This window comes from Syngnathoides biaculeatus, chromosome 12 (genome assembly GCF_019802595.1).
Source record: "Syngnathoides biaculeatus isolate LvHL_M chromosome 12, ASM1980259v1, whole genome shotgun sequence".
NCBI lineage: Eukaryota > Metazoa > Chordata > Actinopteri > Syngnathiformes > Syngnathidae > Syngnathoides > Syngnathoides biaculeatus.
Genome location: NC_084651.1, coordinates 6,337,895 through 6,357,837, shown reverse-complemented (window position 1 = coordinate 6,357,837; position 19,943 = coordinate 6,337,895). Strand labels below are relative to the sequence as shown.

General features: G+C 43.1%; 1 protein-coding gene across 7 annotated transcripts in view; it reads left to right on the top strand.

The window, feature by feature from the left end:
* The window catches only part of LOC133510032 (VPS10 domain-containing receptor SorCS1-like), a 139,904-nt gene that overhangs the window by 48,836 nt on the left and 71,125 nt on the right, over positions 1-19,943 (top strand). The window contains exons 3-4 of one of the 7 annotated variants that reach the window (XM_061837691.1): positions 13,041-13,108; positions 14,921-14,949. The exons of 2 other annotated variants lie outside the window; for them this stretch is intronic. In XM_061837691.1, coding sequence (XP_061693675.1) covers positions 13,041-13,108; positions 14,921-14,949 — 97 coding nt within the window. Of the gene's footprint in view, positions 1-917; positions 1,356-13,040; positions 13,109-14,920; positions 14,950-18,976; positions 19,619-19,943 lie in introns of those variants that run through there. 4 more of the 7 variants (XM_061837696.1, XM_061837694.1, XM_061837697.1 and 1 more) reach the window with 4 other exon arrangements.

The window sequence follows — 19,943 nt, the reverse complement described above, 5'->3', positions numbered from 1 at the left end:
GATGTGCCGGAGTTTAGATTGCAACATGTGATGAGTGGCACTCTCGCTGACTCTGCACACTGGCAACAATGCGTGCAGGTCTCTCTCGCTAATGAGCTCTCAATATAGACAACCTCACACACGGCCCACGGTTTCTATCAACTATCGCATATCTGCGGGAGCAGAGATTTTTTTGTATTTTTTTTTTTTATTTCCCACACGCCGGCTGGCGGTGGACCAAGCAACGTGATGGAAAATGCAAATTACCGTGGAGCAACTCCCGGGGTCCAGTAGGTTTGTGTCACTAGGATGAGAGCGACAAATTCCCCGAGGCGCTCACGAGTGTAGCGACGGCGGAGTTATTTCCGTATTTGACTTTCAAACAGTCACAGATTTACAGGCGAGGCTTTTCAAACCGTCGAGTGGAAATGTATGACATTGTTAGAAGAGACGGCGCCCAACTGGAGTGCAAATCTCAGCCAAGGGAGTCGGTCCAGCGTGGATGTGTTCTTGTACATTGTCAGATTTCAGAATAACTTGGGAGCTGCGCTGACTCATTACTGGAATCTGCTTGGGCAACATTTCTAAAATTTCACTTGAAGTCTGATATAGACCTCATAGTGTTGAGGGACAAAAGTGGACCCTACACAGTAGTGCATCCTCCAAAAAGTGAACCATCGTACTTTTAAGGGGTACCTTGGCACTTGACTTTTACACCTTAGCGATAACCTCTACCCTTGAGCAATATGTTCGCTGCTGAGGTCATAACTCAAGATAACCTGACCTTTTCCACTCGGGGAGGATCAATACTGAGTGAAGAATTGGCAATTGAGAACGCCAGGAAAGCCTCCAGTACTCAGATTCGGATAAAAATGCATTAGTGCAACTTCCTTTTGTGCAAATCAGCATCAAGCCTGGTGAGAAAATTGAATTACATACTGTACATGTTAAACAAATGAGGAAGGAAGTGTTTTAAGATACATTTTAACATTCTTGAGTCTTAATTCGAGAAATAAGCTAACTTTTAATTTAATGATGTCAAAACACTAAAACATTCAGGCTACATGTTCCTCTGATACAGTGCTTTTCATAAAGAATATAAACATAAAAACGGCTCCTAAAATTCTGAGCGTTAGTTCGTACAAATGAACTTTTACAACCTCCTTATATCGCAATAAAAAAGTAAACCACTAACATCTTTCAGCAAATCAAACACAGCAGCACAAAATGTCTCTTTTTTTTTTTTTATTCCCTCCATCCTTTCACGGTGGCCCGACGGAGCGAGCCATTTGTCTCCGTCTGAGGTGGTCGCATGATCAGGAACAGGACAACAGCTCGGCTTGTGGTCTTGCATCCCAACAGCTTGTATTTAAAGGGTATGGAATGTGTAATTTCTCACGCAAATCTATCTATCTAGACAAATTATATGTTCAACTGTTGGATAAAAAGCATATCCTGTTCGATGTTTTTACCCAAAAATATAAGTGTTTATGAATTAAAGTCAGTGAACGTTGACCTACTTTCTCTTACCTGCTAAACGACACATTTAGTGGGCAGATCTCTGATGTCACAAAATCTGTGCTGGGCTGTTTTGGAACGACAATAAGATGGGAGTCAGTTGTATTTTTAAGCATTTAGCGCCCAAACAAAAGGGACAGCATACCGGCTTTCAGCATAAAGTTTTGTGGTTGTGCTCATAACATCTTGGGAAAATTGTGATTAAAAAAAAATGGGGTTTGGACGGGTCTGGTTACTGTCTGGTTATGGCATCAGGTTACCACGGGAAATTATATTTATGGTGCAGTAAGTTATGACCAGCTATAGCTCTCAAATAAACGTGGCAACATTTTAAATGGATTATGTTTATTCAAATCCTTATTTGCGAAAATATACCAATTTAGGCTACGTTATCGGCTTCTGTGTGTTCTGGTGCAATAATAAGCAATTTGCACGCAAAGTGGTTGTCGCGTAGCAAATCACTGAATACGCGGCGTATGCATAATTTCAAAACAAGACTGAAAACTTTGTATATCCATTCAGGATATCGAACCCTTTACTATTTATCAGTTTGTGACTAACTAAACCAAACAAGAACTTCGGAAACTCTTCCCAGGCGATATTTCCAACACAAGGCAGATCCTCCACGACGGGTCTGACTGCTGTGTCGGCTACTTCGTCTGAATTCGAAATCGATAACCTTTAACGCCTTCATAAAGCTCGTCTTCTTCACCGTCTTCGTGGGACCCTACAGAATAATGTTCATCGCTCGAATTATCGGAAAATTCATCGGCGTTCTAACAGTGTATTCCTACGGGATCCATGGTCTTGTCACGACGTTCTATGTCATGCCGTTGATCGTCTTTTTCCGCGATGTTTCCGTCCTTTTCCGGCGGATACAGCAATGTGCGATCATTTCTTGCAGATCATCGATAAATAAAAACGTTTTCTTCATAACGGATTTAAGAGTCGTATTCAGCATAACAACTGTATAATATTAGCAAAAAGGTGCATTGCGGTCCTGACATACACTTAAAAAAAGACAGTGTTGTTAGTATAAAAAGCAAACAAACGTATTACTGAGATACAGAAAAATAATCATTCACGCCAATATTTTGGGCGAGACAACATTCTAAAAGCCATGTTTTGTTTTATTTGACTTGCATCATAGGCTGCACATAACACCAAAAACCACGGACAGTAAGGGTTTAGTCCCGTGCAGAGCGCTCCGAATAACAGTACTGTTTTGTCCAAAGAGCTACATATGATAAAATAACTAAACTAAATTTAGCAGTGCTAATGCTAGGGTTAAAAAAAAAAAAGCAAACTGGTAAAAGTCATTGAGACGCGGCAGTAACACAGCAGCAACACGCTAGCGCAGTGCTAACAGGACCAATAAAAAAAAAACATACCAGTAAAAATCACTGAGACACGGCAGCAACATGCTAGGACAGCGCTAACACCAGCGCAGCGCTAACAGGGACGGTTAAAAAACAAACAAACGAAAAAAACATACCGGTTAAAGTCACTTCCTCGGCACATATATTCCACCGGTCTCATTCTTATCTTTTCCGCTCGAGTGCCCCCCTTGCCGTCGTTAGGAAAAAATGCACAAATTAGCCGCAGGTTGAAAGCGTGTGAAAAAAGTTGCGGCTTATAGTTCGTAAATTACGGCAAATAGTTGGTGGAGCATTTGAAAACATTGCTAAATACACAGTAGGAACGCAAAGTGTGCTTTTGTAACGTAGTTCCTCTCTGTTTGCAGCCCAGGTAGTTTATTAAATTGACATTAAGATTATGATAGGGATGCCAAAAATTTGATGAAACTCTGCCGTAGAAAACTGAACTTTGACGGCAATTATTGTCGGCAAAAGTAATGGGACGAAGCTGTAATTTTACTCCTTGAAGTTTGATTTCCTTCACAAAGTTGCCGTACGTGTTGTTCTTTCTCTTGGCCCGTCATTTACAATACACGTCAGAAGGAAACTTGATTGAGAAACGAGAAATCCAGCGAAAACGCGGGGGCGCTCAAAGCGGAACAAGATAAGCACCTTGAGATGTCTCACGAGATGCCTCATCTGCGAGAAGCTGACATGAAAAATCAGATAAAGTTGACTGAATTTTCTAAAAATAGTTTGGGTTTTTTTTTTTGTCAGAGAGAAGCATGTGTCTCTTGACTTTTCGTCGCGCCCACGTGGAGAGGAAGAGTCTTGTTATCGCCTCGCGTCATCTGGCAGCACCATGAAACAAAGCAAGCTTTGAGGCTAAATATAACTCTAATGAGTCAGCCGGTCTTGAGGTTATTACCCGAGGACATGTTTACCTGCTTTGTGGTTGAGTTTGTTTTTATTATCATTATTTTTTTTTTTTATGAACAGAACACACCCCAATCAATGTTTTTTTTTGTTTTTTTTTTTTTGGGCCCTTACATAATCTCTTGAGTTTTGATGAATTTTCTGCAGGAGAGGCAGTTTTGGAATGCAAATGCGACGGTACCGATGGTAGCCTGGTAGCAATGTCATCAAATATTAATTTCCACAGGAACCTCATTCCGTGGCGTTAGTGGTGGCGTCGCGGCAGCGTCCCTTTTTGCCCGTGACGGAGAGTTACAAAGATAGACTCCGGTAGCCTACAGTGCTCGTCTGCCACGTCGTGTACCTGTCAGGGAAATTACAAAGACTCGCGAGCGCGGCGTCACATTTCAAACGGCGAACCTCGCCGTCTGCCGTTGATGTCTTCTCTGGCAGCACTAAATATATGAGATGCCCTCTAGTATTTTACGAGATTTCTGTTTTGATCTGCGTGAAGTTGCGATATAAGCTTTGGTTAATAATTGATGTCTGGAAGGATGTCTCTCCGGCTCTTTCACGCGACTCTAAAGTGACATTCTTGAAAATAAGAGGGGGTCCTGCACAGGATGAGCTAATGCACTTTGTGAATTCTTGATGCGCTGTATAGGAATTCGCAGCCCCCTCGCCTCGCCTCGCCTCGCCTCTCCTCCTCCCCGGCGCTCTTGTTATTGTGGAAAAAAGTTCCGTGTTTTTAAGTTTCGCCACGCGTGTGGCCTTTCCGCCCGTCGAGGGAAAGGCTGCGCTGACCTCATTAGCGCCGGCCCCATCGCACCTGCAGCGTGTGATCTGGAAGTTTCTTTTCAGCCGGCTAAATTACCTAAATGACCTTCTCTTATTCACGCCCCGGCTAATTAAGCCAAACGGCGATGGTGGGGGGTACGCGGCCGCGGCTGCTTTGCTTGGAGAAACGTGGCGGCTGGACGATGTAATCAAAAGTTAACATGCTGCGAGAGAGTGATTACATCATTTACATGTTCCTTTGTTCAAGTGATTTTTTTTTTTTTTATGAGAATAATTAAAAAAAAAAAATTTCCCCATTTTTAAAATGAATTGAATTGCCAGTTGTCATTTCCAGCCACTCTTAAAAACACTTTTATTTTCATTTTTAACAAATAATTGTATACATTAAAAACATAAAATAAAATAACATTCATCCATCCATTCTCTCAGCCGCTTATCCTCACAAGGGTCACGGGGAGTGCCGGAGCCTATCCCAGCTCTCAGCGGGCAGGAGGCGGGGTACACCCTGAACTGGTCGCCAGCCAATCGCAGAGCACATAGAGACAAATAGCCGCACTCACAATCACACCTAGGGGCAATTTAGAGTGTCCAATTAATATTGCACGTTTTTGGGATGTGGGAGGAAACCGGAGTGCCCGGAGAAAAGCCACGCAGGCACAGGGGAGAACATGCAAACTCCACACAGGCTGGGCCAGGATCGAACCCGGGTCCTCAGAAATGTGAGGCCAATGCTTTACCAGCTGTGCCGCCCATAGAATCAAATAAATATAATAAAAATAATGTCAAGAAATAATCTTGTAAGTAAATCAAAAATTGCACGCACACAGACACCCAAATAAAAGCACACACACAAGCAATACTGGAGTGTATTTAAGCGTTGGCGTTTGTCTTAAGGGGGGGGCGTGGCCTCATGTGACTCCAGCTCAAATTCAAATTATGGATAGATTTAGGGTTATATTGGAATCGCACGGTGCAGCGAATGGTTATCATATCTGCCTCCCAATTCGTGGGACTGGGGTTCCAATCCGGACCCCAGCTTGTGTTGAGTTTGCATGTCCTCCCAACGCTTGCTTTGGTTTTCTCTGGGATTTCCGGTTTCCTCCCACATCCCCAAAACATGCGTTGCTGTAATTGGTGATTCTAAATTGCCCATAGGTGTGATTGTGAGTGTGGCTGTTTGCCTCGATGTGCCCTGCGATTGGCTGGTAACTAGTTCAAGTTGTACACCGCCTCCTACCCGAAGATAGCTGGGATAGGCTCTTGCACTCCCGCGACGCTTGTGAGGATAAGCAGCTCAGAAAATGGATGGATAGACGGATTATAATATGAAATTTAGGGTTTTAGACATGAGTTAGGGTTGACTCGAAATCGGAATTTCAAACATGGATAGGTTTTCAAGACAAGGTAAAGTTTTAAATTAGAATATGATTATGGAATTTTTAAAGAGTCAAACAATCGTCAGGGTTTCAAGCTCGGGTTGTGGTTTGCAATACTGTAGAAGTGCTGCGCCATACTGAGATTTGTTGGGAATATTCTGGGCCTCCCACGTAGCCGTGCACGCTTAGCTTAGCATGCCAACGGGATGCGTGCTGAAACCGAACTAGCCCGACTTTACCTGGAGGTGACTAAACACCTTTGACAAGCGCCTCAACCTCTCCACCAAACACGCCATCTCATTTGTTTAATTCCAACTAAAGCCAAAATGTACAAAATGACACCTTTTGACGCAGGGTGCCAACACGTCTCCCTAAATACAATAAACTACTCGAGGTTGCAAAAGTTTCCACACCCTGTATTTTAGTTGTATGTACAGACACATGTATTTAAAAAAAAAAAAAAAAAAAAACTTTTAGGAGAATTTCAAATCATCCAACTGAATCTGTTCCAGCACCCCCCCCCCAAAAAAAAACAATGCTGCAATGTATTTTTAATGACAAAAAAAAATAGCATTCTATTATATTATACACATAAAGAACTTATAAAATGGTACAATAGAGTTAAAAACATTTTTCTCACACGTTTCTAATTCAAGTCAACTGTTCATTTGGTTGTGGGAGGCTTGACCAAAAACAATTCCTGCGTCTGATTTGTTTCCTGGATTCAGCTGTCAATCATATTGCAGCGGTGCACGTCTTGCTTAGAATTCGACTGAGCTGTTCTTTGCAGAGAGTAAATAGTATAGTTTCTGACTGATTGTTATTTTGTCTGTCTACATGAGTTGCTGCACCGTTTGTTGAAATATCCGTACCTTAGAGGGTGATAACCCAGCCACATAGATACTAAACATTTACCATAATTTCCGGCCTACAGAGCGCACCTAAGTACATTTGTAAAAGAAATACCATTTGGTACATACATAAGCCGCACCTGTGTGATAGCCGCAAGTGCCCACATTGAAACACGAGATATTCACAAAGAATGACGGTACACAGAAAGAGTTTTCAAAGTTTAAATACCTTAGCTTAGCTTAACATAACTAAGGTTAACCACTGAAATAATAGTACTGTAATGGAATATTATGCAACAGCACTTTTGTGACATTAAAGGCTTTTGATTGATTGATTGATTGATTGAACATAGCAACAAAACGGTAGGACAAACAGGGCTGGTAAAAAAAAAAAAAAAAAAACATACCTAAATCACTGAGACGCGGCAGTAACACAGCAGCAACATGCTAGTGCGGCGGCTAACAGGGCCGGTGGAAAAAAAAAAACATACTGGAAAAAAAAAAACAGCCACAGCAGCTACTCAGTAGCAACACAGTACCGCAGCACTAAGTTAAAAAAAAGTAAAAAAAAAAAAAAAAAATACCAGTAAAAATCATGGTAACACAGTAGCACAGCGCTAACAGGGCCGGTTTAAAAAAACATACCGGTAAAAGTCACTTCCTCGGCACATATATTCCACTGGTTTCACTCTTACCTTTTCCGCTCGAGTGCCCTCTTGCGGCAAAATGCACAAATTAACCGCATCATCGCAAAAGCCGCATAGTTGAAAGAATGTGAAAAAAGTCGCGGCTTATAGGCCGGAAATTAGGGCACTATGTTAGCGTTAGCTTTAAGATAGAAGACTAAAGGCTAAGCTATGGGGTTGTTTTAAATACCCGACTAGTAATTATTTGTTTTATGTTTAGTTTGACAGTGAACTTCAGTTGAGAGTGGCAGGAAACATTTTGAAGCCTTTTTTTTTTAAAGAAGATTTGAGAATTCTGTGTGACAGTAAGTAAGTAAGTATCTTTCGGCTTGTCCCTTTCGGGGTCGCCACAGCGTGTCATCTCAGATGAACTCACATATATGTTTGGCACAATTTTTTTACGCCGGATGCCCTTCCTGACGCAACCCTTCTCAGGGAGTGGAGGCCCCAGTGGGATACGAACCCACAACCCCTGGTTTACCAAACCAGTGCTCTTACCGCTGACAGTACCGCCATATATCTCTCATATCCAAAGTCGACGCACTCACAAGTCAAAGATAAAAAAATAACTAAAGAAATTCTGCTGAAGTACGGCTTGTATGTTGGATCCATATTTCTCCAGGTCCCCACTGGGTCAGCTCCACCTGCACAATGTCCATCCGGTTCATCTGTGATATTTTTTTCACATTTGTTTTTCAATCTTCCGCTCATCACGGTGGCGATTGTGCCTGTTGTGTTCCAACTACACTGAGTGTGGAGAGAAATGGTGAGATGATAAAAGGCGGTGACACAATCCGCAAGCTCCCCGACCGAGCTTTTGTCAACACGGTCTTTGATTGAAACAATGGTCCTCTTAAGTGATCAAATATTAATAAGAAACCACTTTCATGCTTCTCTGGGACGTTCATTTTCATTTTCCCCTTCACACCTGAAATCATCACTGAGGGCGCACATTTTGTAAAAAGTTTTACCTGTGGAAATTTTTTTCATTTTAATTACAATTACTAATTACTCTTTTGGACTTCATTCTTTTTTTTTTGGGGGGGGGGGGGTAGTGCAAAAGACTTTTTATCCAGTCAAGGTTGTTTTGTTTGCTGAATTTACATTGCAGGCTTAAAAAAAATACTTTAATTAACATCGGTGTCAGTCGAAGAGTTTTCCAATTAATAATAATAAAAAAAAAAAACTTTAATTACACAGTATTCCTGGAGCATAGATGAACTTAGACACAAGCAAAACCTCAACAAGTTTACAAAAGTGTAACCGAACAGGAGTGTAAGAAAAAATACATTTCATCTGAATTAATTCTTACATGTTGGGGGGGATGAAAATCATAGCAATGAAATATTTCACTACAATAACATGGCAAAAAAAATGGAGAATGCATCTGTTAAAAATGTTAAATTGTGACTAAAATATGTATATTCACTTAATAATTGATTAATTACACCGAAATTAGTTAAGTAATAAACGGAATTGTTTTTATGTATTTTATATGCAACTTTTTTTTTTTCTTTCCCTTATGTCCAACTGACCTCTTCCTGTTTTAAAAATCAAACGTGACGCCGAGGACAAACGTTTGCACACCCCCTCTCTAAACCTTAATACAGTACACATCAAGAATAAGTACTACTAAATGAAGATGAATTGCGTCATAAAAATAATAAGCAGCTGTTGTACCGAGAGCCACCTCAGAGCAAATTCTCACCACTTCAGGTAAGAATGCATAAAGGAATAATAATTTTCTTGTCGTGAAACGATACCGTGAAGGTTGGAAAAATACACCAAAAGCAGCCATGAAGTACAGTGAGGAAAATAAGTATTTGAACACCCTGCTGTATTGCAAGTTCTCCCACTTAGAAATCATGGAGGGGTCTGAAATTTTCATCGTAGGTGCATGTCCACTGTGAGAGAGATAATCACAATGTATGATTTTGTAGCGATTTATTTCTGTTACAGCTGCAAATAAGTATGTGGACAACTGAGAAAACCAATGTTAATATTTGGGACAGTAGTCTTTGTTTGCAATTACAGAGGTCGAATGTTTCCTGTAGTTTTTCACCAGGTTTGCACACACTGCAGGAGGGATTTTGGCCCACTCCTCCAACACAGATCTGCTCTAGTTCAGACTGGTTTCTGGGCTGTCGCTGAGAAACACGGGGTTTCAGCTCCCTCCAAAGATTTTCCATTGGGTTTAGGTCTGGATACTGGCTAGGCCACACCAGAACCTTGATATGCTTCTTACGGAGCCACTCCTTGGTTTTCCTGGCTGTGTGCTTTGGGTCATTGTCACGACCCATCTTCAATGCTCTGACTGAGGGAAAGAGGTTGTTCCCCAAAATCTCACAATACATGGCCGTAGTCATCATCTCCTTAATACAGTGCAGTCGTCCTGTCCCATGTGCAGAAAAACACCCCCAAATCCTGATGCTACCACCCCTATGCTTCACAGTAGGGATGGTGTTCTTGGGATGGAACTCACCATTCTTCTTCCAAACACGGTTTCTGGAATTATGACCAAAAAGTTCAATTTTTGGTCTCATCTGACGACAAAACTTTCTCCCATGACACCTCTGTATCATCCAAATGGTCATTGGCAAACTTAAGACGGGCCTTGACATGTGCTGGTTTAAGCTGGGTAACCTTCCGTGCCACGCATGATTTCAAATCACGACGTCTTTGTGTATTACCAACAGTCACCGTGGAAACAGTGGTCCCAGCTCTTTTCAGGTCATTGACCAAGTCCTGTTGTGTAGTCCTGGGCTGATTCCTCACCTTTCTAAGGATCATGGAGACCCCACGAGGTGATATCTTGCATGGGGCTCCACTTCGATCGAGAGTGACCGTCATGTTTAGCATTCTTCAATTTTCTAATGATCGCTCCAACAGTGGACCTATTTTCACTAAGATGCTTGGCAATTTCTCCGTCGCCTTTCCAGCCGTGTGGAGTTGTACAATTTTGTCTCTGTTGTCTTTGGACAGCTCTTTGGTTTTGGCCATGTTACATACAAGGAGTAGAGGTGGACTTTTAAAGGCGGACTAACAGGTCTTCGAGGGTCCGAATTCTATCTGATAGCCAGGTGTTCAAATACTTATTTGCAGCTGTATCACACAAATAAATCGTTAAAAAAATCATACATTGTGATTTCTGGATTTTTCTTTTTAGAATATCTCTCTCACCCTGGTAATGCACCTATGAAGAAAATTTCAGACCCCTCCATGATGTCTAAGCGGGAGAACTTGCAATGTAGCAGGGTGTTCAAATACTTATTTTCTTCACTATAATTATCTTTTATTATTGGTTCTGTTGCCTTTTGTACGACAGCATTGGCTTGATGAGGGGAAAAAACCAAAATAAATTCAGCAAAAGAAGCTGACCTCCTCTCTCCCTACAAAAAAAGAAACCACAGTAGCTCCCGTCTTTTTTTTTTTTTTTTTTTTTTTTTTTTTTTTAAAGGCTTCCATCAATTCCACGTTGTATGGCACAAGTCTAAGATTTGGTATATCAAATGGATTCCGCCCGGAGCAACAATTCTCCGGCGAGTGAGGATTTAACCTGCTCGCCTGTATTGCATTTCACTGCGCCTCAATCGCGGGATTGAACTCGTAAGACGTCCCACAAGTGTGTTCGGCGCTGATTGAAGTGGATGTCTTAGTTGTTCATTATCAAACTGACTCTTTGACTTCGCACTTACACACTTCCTTTGCCTTACTTTGCTTTGAGGGAACACTGCTTGATCTCAACATGGAGATGGAAATACAAATGTGTTCCAGGGAATTTATTATGGAGGAGAAAATTGTATATATATTTTTTTTTTGTACCTTACTTTTGAATTTTTTATTGTATTTTTAATAATGTAACACTATTGTACAGAAATGTAGTGTAAAAACAAAAGCAGTAAGCTAGTTTTACAAAGGTTTGATTAGTGGATGTTGGGACAAGCCGAGTCAACAACAACAAAAGTTGTAGTTTTGTATGTGTCCCTTTAAGGGGTGTGGCCTTGTGGGTGACATCAGGAATGTGGCCAATCAGGTTTTGGACTTGCGGTTTAGGTGAGTGTTAGCATTTTGTGTTTGTCTGCTTGTCCCATTCAACAAACGGCTAAAAGTGCATCGATGACCCCCCCCCCCCCCCCATCACTTGAGCGGCGGCCTATCATCATCGTTTGTGAACTTAATATTTCCCAAAATATAACTGTAAGTGAGCCGTTATGATTATATAATTGCTTTTATTGTGTTTTTAGGAACTTTCCCCTCCCCTCTACACATTCTGGGCTAGTAGTAGTGGCAACGCCCATAACGCTGCCCCCGGTTGTCACGGCAACATAAAGTCGACTGTGTGTTGGCTTTACGGTCGAGGGTGCAGGGTGAAAAGTCCTGCTTTTGCATTAAATGGGAGCTTTTCTTCATAACGGATGAAAAGGAAGGGATTCTTTCGACAGCGCATGTTATTACAACAACCGGGAACTGTTTTAAATAATGACAAAAAAATACATGTTTCCTGTAGGTCGCATTTACAGAAGTAGATGTCAGAGGGGACTTTTCTGGACACACACAAAACAAAGCTGTTGTATGAAAGCAAATGGACACTTTTTTAATAAGTCTATGTACGAGTCGCTCTATGGTATTCCAAGTAGTCGAAATATGGGCCCTTTACAATGGCGATGTTAAGCTCCGCCCCCTTAGCAATATCCCAGAACCTTCCAAAATGGCGATCGAGCAGAACATGTTTGAAGTCGATTCTCTAACGTGTATTCCAGATAATATTGGGGTATGTTTTTTTTTTGTTGTTTTTTTGCCAAATTCGTCCGACTTGTCCAAGAGAGTTCTGCAGAGAGGTCTCAACTATTTCACGCAAGGATTTGTACACGGAATTAAGATTTTGAACGGCGCAGGACGCAATGATGTCAGAGTTACAGCGAAACGTTGGCGATCGATGCCAAAAAGTTTGACACCTCACAAACTTCATATGGAAATCCAGCAGGGTAAAATAGTGGAATCGTACTGCGCATGTAAAGCAGGGTGAATACTTTTGACTTGGAAAGATCATGAGTAATATCATTGTAGTCTTTATAAGTGAGTGTGTATATTCATTTGACTTGGCTCGTAATGCAACCCAGTGCTCTGTCTTAAAAGTCTGATGTGATACAAATAGGCAAATACACATTTCTCTTGCGTGACATTGTGCGTCTACGACTCTTCGGCATAAAACATGACACACTTCGTTCAGCATGTCAGTGATACGCTAACAAAGGGAAAGTTGTTCTCCTGCAATGTATAAAGCGCTGCTAATAATTCAATCAAACTCAGATAAAATACTTCTCCCTCACTTCCCTTCGAACATACAGCCTTGTGTTTGTTGATATTGTCGACATTTAGTTGTACGTGCGCTCTTCCGCGAGCCTTAAATCTATCGTAGACACTTCGTCATCTGTGTTTTATGCTTTGGAAAATGAATCAAGCGGGCCCCTCGTAACCTAGCCGGATATCTTTCATCAGCATTGCACGTTCCCCAAGCGCATCTGAGGACCATTTTCTTCGTAACATGAACTTTTCCAGGCGGACGCTACTGACAACCAGCATTGCTCGCGGGACAATACGGCGAGAGGGGCGTGTCAAGACAGGGGGTAAGAAAAATGCAGCTATCTGATTGGCTATTGTTGTATGTGTGATTGACAGGTCGGAAAGGTCCATTAACAGAATTGTGTTGCTAAGAGAAGACCCACCATGCGCTCTGTAAATGTGAACCCATGTGTGTTGTCTGCTTACAGTTACTTTAAATAAATAAAAAAAAAAAACGTGGGACCATTTTGAACAGTCTGACATTTATTTAATACAATAAATAAATATATCGTTGGCGAAAATGTTAGTCTCACAGGTCCCTTCCGTTGATATCGACTGCAATGCGAAAGCCGCGCAACAATAAAACATTCGACCTTGGTTTTAATGACGGAAGACAAAACAAAAAGGAGCACAGCTGAAAAGACAACCCTCCGCAGCTGAGGCAATGACGAATACACTGTGGCTTCATTCAATATGCGCCTTTTCTTATGTATGGAAAGCTGCGAGCTGGAGTCAAACAAAGTCTTTTTTAGATGTGCCACAAGGGTGACACAATGCACAGCGCATGATTAATGTCCAAAGAGGTTTTGATCCCTTTTAAGACTACTACACACACACACAGACACAAGACTAATTAGGACTTCTTTTCTTCCTCTGCTCCTGATCTTATTCAATTCCACCACCAAAAAAAAAAAAAAATGCACCGCAATCGCCATACATGGTTCCTTTTGCATAGTTTTGGCGGGGTTTTTTTGTGCCGCGCCCCGACACCGTCTGCTCGCAAGTTTCCCATCGGAGAGACGAGCCGGGGGAGGAAGCGTGCGGTTTGTATTCAGGGTGTGTGACAAGGCGGCGAGGCAGCAATCTCGTCTTCGGAGGGGAGACAACGGTTCCTTCCGCGGCTGCCATGTTGTGCACACAAATGCGTCTGCGGGCGTCGGTCCGGAAACCTGTCACCTCGCGATGAAGGGACTAAAAATCTGAGGAGTGTAAAATAAAACGCATCCTGCTGTGGGTATTAGATTTTATTTGGATTTTTTTTTTTCCAATGCACACGGCACGCATCTTAAAGTCTGCTTGTGGCGTCTTCATCATCCCGACGCGGGCGCGAGGCAGACAGACCCGCTTGGCCACTTGATTAAGTGTTTAATCATTTGACGGCGTGATGACAAAACTTGCGTTCCCTGTATGACGGTCCTAACTCTGAAAAATGTCTGCCGGCGTTGTCTTTTCACGCTGTCCCTGCTGGATTATGTCACTTCTCATCATTCCAATTGTAACGCTATAAAGAGCATGAAGTGGATAACACCTTTCTTTCCCTTAAGGGATTACAATAACTATAATATATTTAAATACTGCTACCGCTACTGATATTAATCGATAAAATCAACTTGTAGGACACTTTTCTGAAACCCATACATAAGAGACAACCCCCCCCCCCCCAAAAAAACCCCAACTAATTTCCAACCTATAAACCGCGACTTTTTTCACATGCTTTCAATTTTTTATACGGTAATGCGGCCAATTTACGCATTTTTTCTAAAAGGCAAGAGTGAGATTTGTGGAATGTATGTGCCGAGGAACTGACTTTTACTGGTAGTTTTTTTTTTTTTTACAACCTGCCCTGTTAGCATTGTGCTAGCGTGTTACTGCTGCGTCTCGGTGATATTTACCGCTATGTTTTTTGTTTTTTTAACCGGCCCTGTTACCTCCGCGCTAGCGTGTTTCTGCTGTGTTAGTGCTTCGTCTCAGAGATGTAAGTATGTTTTTTTTTTTTTTTTAACCGGCTCTGTTAGTACTGTGCTACTGTGTTGCTCTGTAGATGCCGCGGCGGTCTTTTGCAGTGATTCGGCTAATTTGTGCATTTTTATTCTAAGGGCCGCAAGGGGGCACTCGAGCGGAAAAGGTAAGAGTGAGATCAGTGGAATATATGTGCTCAGGAAGTGACTTTTACCAATATGTTTTTTTTTTTTTAACCGTCCCTGTTAGTGCTGTGCTAGCATTAGCGCCACACTAACATTAGCACTGCGCTTGCATGTTTCTGCCGTGTTACTACTCAGTGATTTTAGGTATGTTTTCTTTTAACAGGCCCTGTTCATGCAACCGTGTTGTTGCTATGTTAAGCTAAGCTAACGTATTAAAACTTTGAAAACTCTGCATACCGTCTTCATAAATATCTCGTGTTTCAATGTGGGCACTTGCGGCTTTTACACAGGTGCGGCTTATGTATGTACCAAATGGTATTTCCTTTCCAAATGTACTGGGTGAGGTTTATAATCCGGTGCGCTCTGTAGGACGGAAATTACAGGAGTGTGAATTTGACACACCCAAGTAAAGAGTATGATGAACAAGCCAGATAATGAATCAAAAAAATGATAAAGCATGTGAAATCAGACTTCCAAATGGTCAAGAATCTCTCTGTGGGCGTGTTGCCGAATACTCTGAAAACGCTGCTTCCTCAGAACTTTCAGCTGTCAATCAAATATGTGCTCTGTGGAGTTTGCTTCATGCCTGCTTGGGTTTTTTTCCAGGCGCTCCGGTTTCCTCCCACATCCCAAAAACATGCAACGTTAATTGGACACTAAATTGCCCCGAGGTGTGAATGATTGTGAGTGTGACTGTTCGTCCGTCTCTATGCGCCATGTGATTGGCTGGCGACCAGTTCCGGGTGTACCCCGCCTCCTGCCCGTTGACAGCTGGGATAGGTTCCAGCGCACCCCGCCACCCTCGTGAGGATAAGCGGCAAAGAAAATGGATGGATGGATTATTTAGAGCATTTATAGATTTGATTTAACTTGGGAACCAAATGCCCTGATTCATATTTAGTTTTTAAAATGTATTTTCATTTTCACACACCAGAAGGAGCACGACAATCTCGACTGAACTGAAGCAAAAAAAAAAAAAAAAATGTGGCAAAGCTGTATATACGTTGTATTTAATTACATCAATGCTGTCCATTTTTATACATCCATCCACTTTCTTAGCCACTTATCCTCACAAGGGTTGTGGAAGTGCTGGAGCCTATCCTAGCTCTCATTGAGGAGGAGGCGGGGTACACCCTGAACTGGTTGCCAGCCAATCACAGGGCACATGGAGACAGACAACAGCTGCACTCACGATCACACCTATGGGCAATTTAGAGTGTCCAATTAATTAATGCGTGTCTTTGGGAAGTGGGAGGAAACCGGAGTGCCTGGGAAAAAAAAGCCACGCAGGCACGGGGAGAACATGCAAACTCCACACAGGCGGGTCTGGGATTGAACCCGGGACGTCAAAACTGTGAGGCCAACGCTTCGCAGCTGATCCACCGTGCCGACCAATACAATATTGTAGCGCTATTTTTCTCCAAAAATTACATTTTTTTTTGGGGGGGGAGGGTTATTGTTGTTTGTGTTCATTAAAAAATAATTGGGAAAAAAATTGAATTACAGTATTAGTATTAGTGTTTTATGTACGTGTTGTACAGGACTTTGTTTCAGCCTTGTTTTTTTTTTTTTTTAGTGCTTTCTAAATGAATAGAGTTGAGTTGTGTTACTTTAGGAAGTCCGATTATCAAAACAGGTCACACAGATGCACAACCATCCATGTCTAAACCGCGACGACAGGCCAGACAGAAAGCCATCGTGACCAGCGCAGGGTAAAAACACAACGTAAGAAGTCATTATTTCCTGCACGCCACCATCTCCATTTTAATGCGCCAGCTCCGCCCTACACCCCCCCCCACCCCCACCCCCCAGCGCCGCATTACAGTCGAGACGCAGGGCTTTTTAGCGTTGTGTTCTCCGTGATTGAAATTCCAAGTCAGCCATCAATCTGCATTATAGACTGGTTTCCCCTTGTCTGGTGCGGGCTAACTGAAACAGATTGAGACAGCTCCCCGCCCGCTGCATCGCTAATGGCCGCCGATGAAAGGCATCTCTGTGCCGTTGACCCCCGACGCGGATCGGGGATCGGCGGCGAGAAGAGCGCGACTCAATTCGAGGAGTCTCTTCGGCGTCGCTCGCCGGTCAACGGCGTCCCTTCGATTGACTTTACGTTGCCCGGAAGTGGAATCTAATCAGCGGATGCAAACGGGCCACACTTCTCCTAATGGTTTACGATTACACGGCTGGAACGCAGCCCAAAGTCGAGAAATATGACGGCACACGCCCCGGGCGGGTATATTGTTCGGCTGTAATGACGTCTCAATTATCTTCCGCTGTAGCGCCGACCCCGGGAAGTTTAATACAACGCGGCAAGTTTACACAATAAATCATGCTCACCTTTGACTTATCAATATTTTATATCAGGTAATAACCCGAGTACAGAGCGCAAAAATAACAAGAAGTCCTTTTCAGATGAGGCGTAAAATATAATGTAAAAGTAACAATACATAAAAATGTGGCCCAATCCATTCGCCGAGTGTTTGATGCGCCCCAAAGCAACAAGATTGCGCTAAAATTCCAAATAATCCCACAAGCTATTTGTGACAATCAGACGTCTGAACTGAAGGGAAAAAAAACATTTCCAGAAAAGGAGCAATAACAATTATGGATGCATGAAGTGATGGACTTACTCCTGAATATCACACTTGAACCCTGAGGTTATCAAAATGATACAAAAGGGGCTTCCAGAATGTTTTGAAAATCAATCGTGAGAAGCATAAATGCTTTTTTTTTTTTTTTTTTAATGTACTTAAGCTGATTTTGATGTGCTGTATCCGAGTATTGCATCACCCAGCATCATGGTGCAGGGGGGATTCCAGTCTAACCTCGTCTCTCAGCCTATCCATTACTACTGTACTTTCCACAGCTCTGAACATCTCCTTTCTTCTTATAAAACGGGGACTAGCACACGTTTCCTCCATTCTTCCGGCATCTTCTCTCCCGCTAGTATTCTATTGAATAAGTTGGTCAAAAACTCCGCAGCCGCCTCACCAAACTGCTTCCGTGCCTCCACTGGTATGTCATCGGGTCCAACTGTCTTTCCATTTTTCATTCTGGTCAGTGCCTTTTTAACTTCTCCCCCTTACTAATCTTTTGCCACTTCCCGGTCATTCACACTTTCCTTTTCTACTCTACCTTCTCTCCCATTTTCTTCATTCATTAACTTTTCAAATGACTCTTTCCATCTACTTAGCACACTACTCAGAAATCATATTTCTTGTTCCAGTAACCCTCCACTTACGGCCAGGCTACCCTGAGAACGCCCAATATGTCAGATCTCGGAAGCGAAGTGGTTTTGGCCCTGCTCAGTACTTGGATGGGAGACCGCCTGGGAATAACCAGGTGCTGTAAGCTTCTCTCCCCGGCTAGATGCAGAGGCGTTGCGTCAGGAAGGGCATCCGGCGTAAAACTGTGCCAAACAAATATGCGTTCATCTAAGATGACACGCTGTGGCGACCCTTACGAAGTTCCAGTAACCCTCCGACGTGAAAATGTTGCTCTTCTGGGCTAACGGCTCAGAACGAGTCTGTTTGGGTTTGTGCCCGCAATGCGAGGCAAATGACTGACATCTCACCATTCACGCCTTTTTTGCCTCTGATTGGTTGTTTTTCCTCAGGGGTGGTGGTTTCTTGCATATTGAATTAGAGGCATGAGATGGGGCCAGAGACGGCTGATTTCTTTATAGGTCATATTTCTCATGTGCATCTTTGTTTTTAATCAAATATAATTTCCCCAAGTCTAATTATTATTATTATCGTTATTATTATGTACACCTTTGGACCTCTACATAAGTATGGAGTGCGAGTGCTATACCACCTCAAATGCAAACATGAGTATAGAAATAAATCGCCCCGGCTGATGCAGGATCCAGCCTCCAGCTCCTCCTCTCTCGCATCAGGAGGGGAACACTTGCCGCCCGCACCGCCCCTCCGCACATTCACCGGCTCCACTCCACCAGGTGGATGAGACACTAACGCACCACCGTAGCCCACCCCCCCTCCCTAAAAAAAAAAAAAAAAAATGAATCCTTTTTAACCCCGTTTTAGCATGGAGCCGCGCTACGCTTTTTGCCTCTTGGTGTTTTTCTCATCCGAGTGCACGCTCGTCGTCTCCGCCTCAACTTGTACGCCGGACGCGAGGTGCGGTTCCTCGGGTCGTTTGGCGCACATCAGCGCACCCCCCCGGGAGCTCCTCGCCCAGGATTTGGCGCATCTGGAAGCGCTTCAAACCGGGGACTTTTTGGGATATACCGAAGGCGACGCGAGCTCCGAAGTCGCCGCCGAGATCGCAGAAAGTTCAACTCAAGTCGAGCCGCCGTCCGGGTGGGACGAAGACGCATGTTGCCCCCAAGAGGAAGCGACCGACGGCGGTCACTCCAAACTTTCCATCCCCGGTTACCAAAACGACGCGGACAGCCGGGAAAATGGGGATGCTGCGGAACCAACCGCGGATGACGCCGGGAGGAGGTGGAGGGGCAGGAGGAGAACCGCGAGGGGAGCAGAAACTTGGGTCGATTTGGGCGGTGAGGGCGCGCACGAAGCTTCTTATCCCGACCCGGTTGAAGTCCAACTCGCCAGCACCACGTTCGCCCTGGCCGGGGACACCGCTCACAACCAGGCGATGGTGCATTGGTCTGGCCAGAACAGCAGCGTGAGTTTTTTTTTTTTTTTTTTCCAATTATTTTTATTTGTATTTTTTCCCAAACCCTTTCGAAACGCGCTCGGAATTTACGCACGGATGTGTTTTGACGCAGTGTATGCGCTCATTGTTAATTGCCATACAAGCATTCATAATAATCTGAATAATGAATGAAATGTGCAGCCTTGACTGGAATGTGTGTAAAATGTTATTGCACATTTTTTTTAATTCCCTTTGTTCACTAAATCAGCGTTTCCCAACCTTCATTATATGTCAAGGCACATACTGCATTTTTATGGGGGGGGGGGGGGAATATTGCATTGGGGATAAAAATATC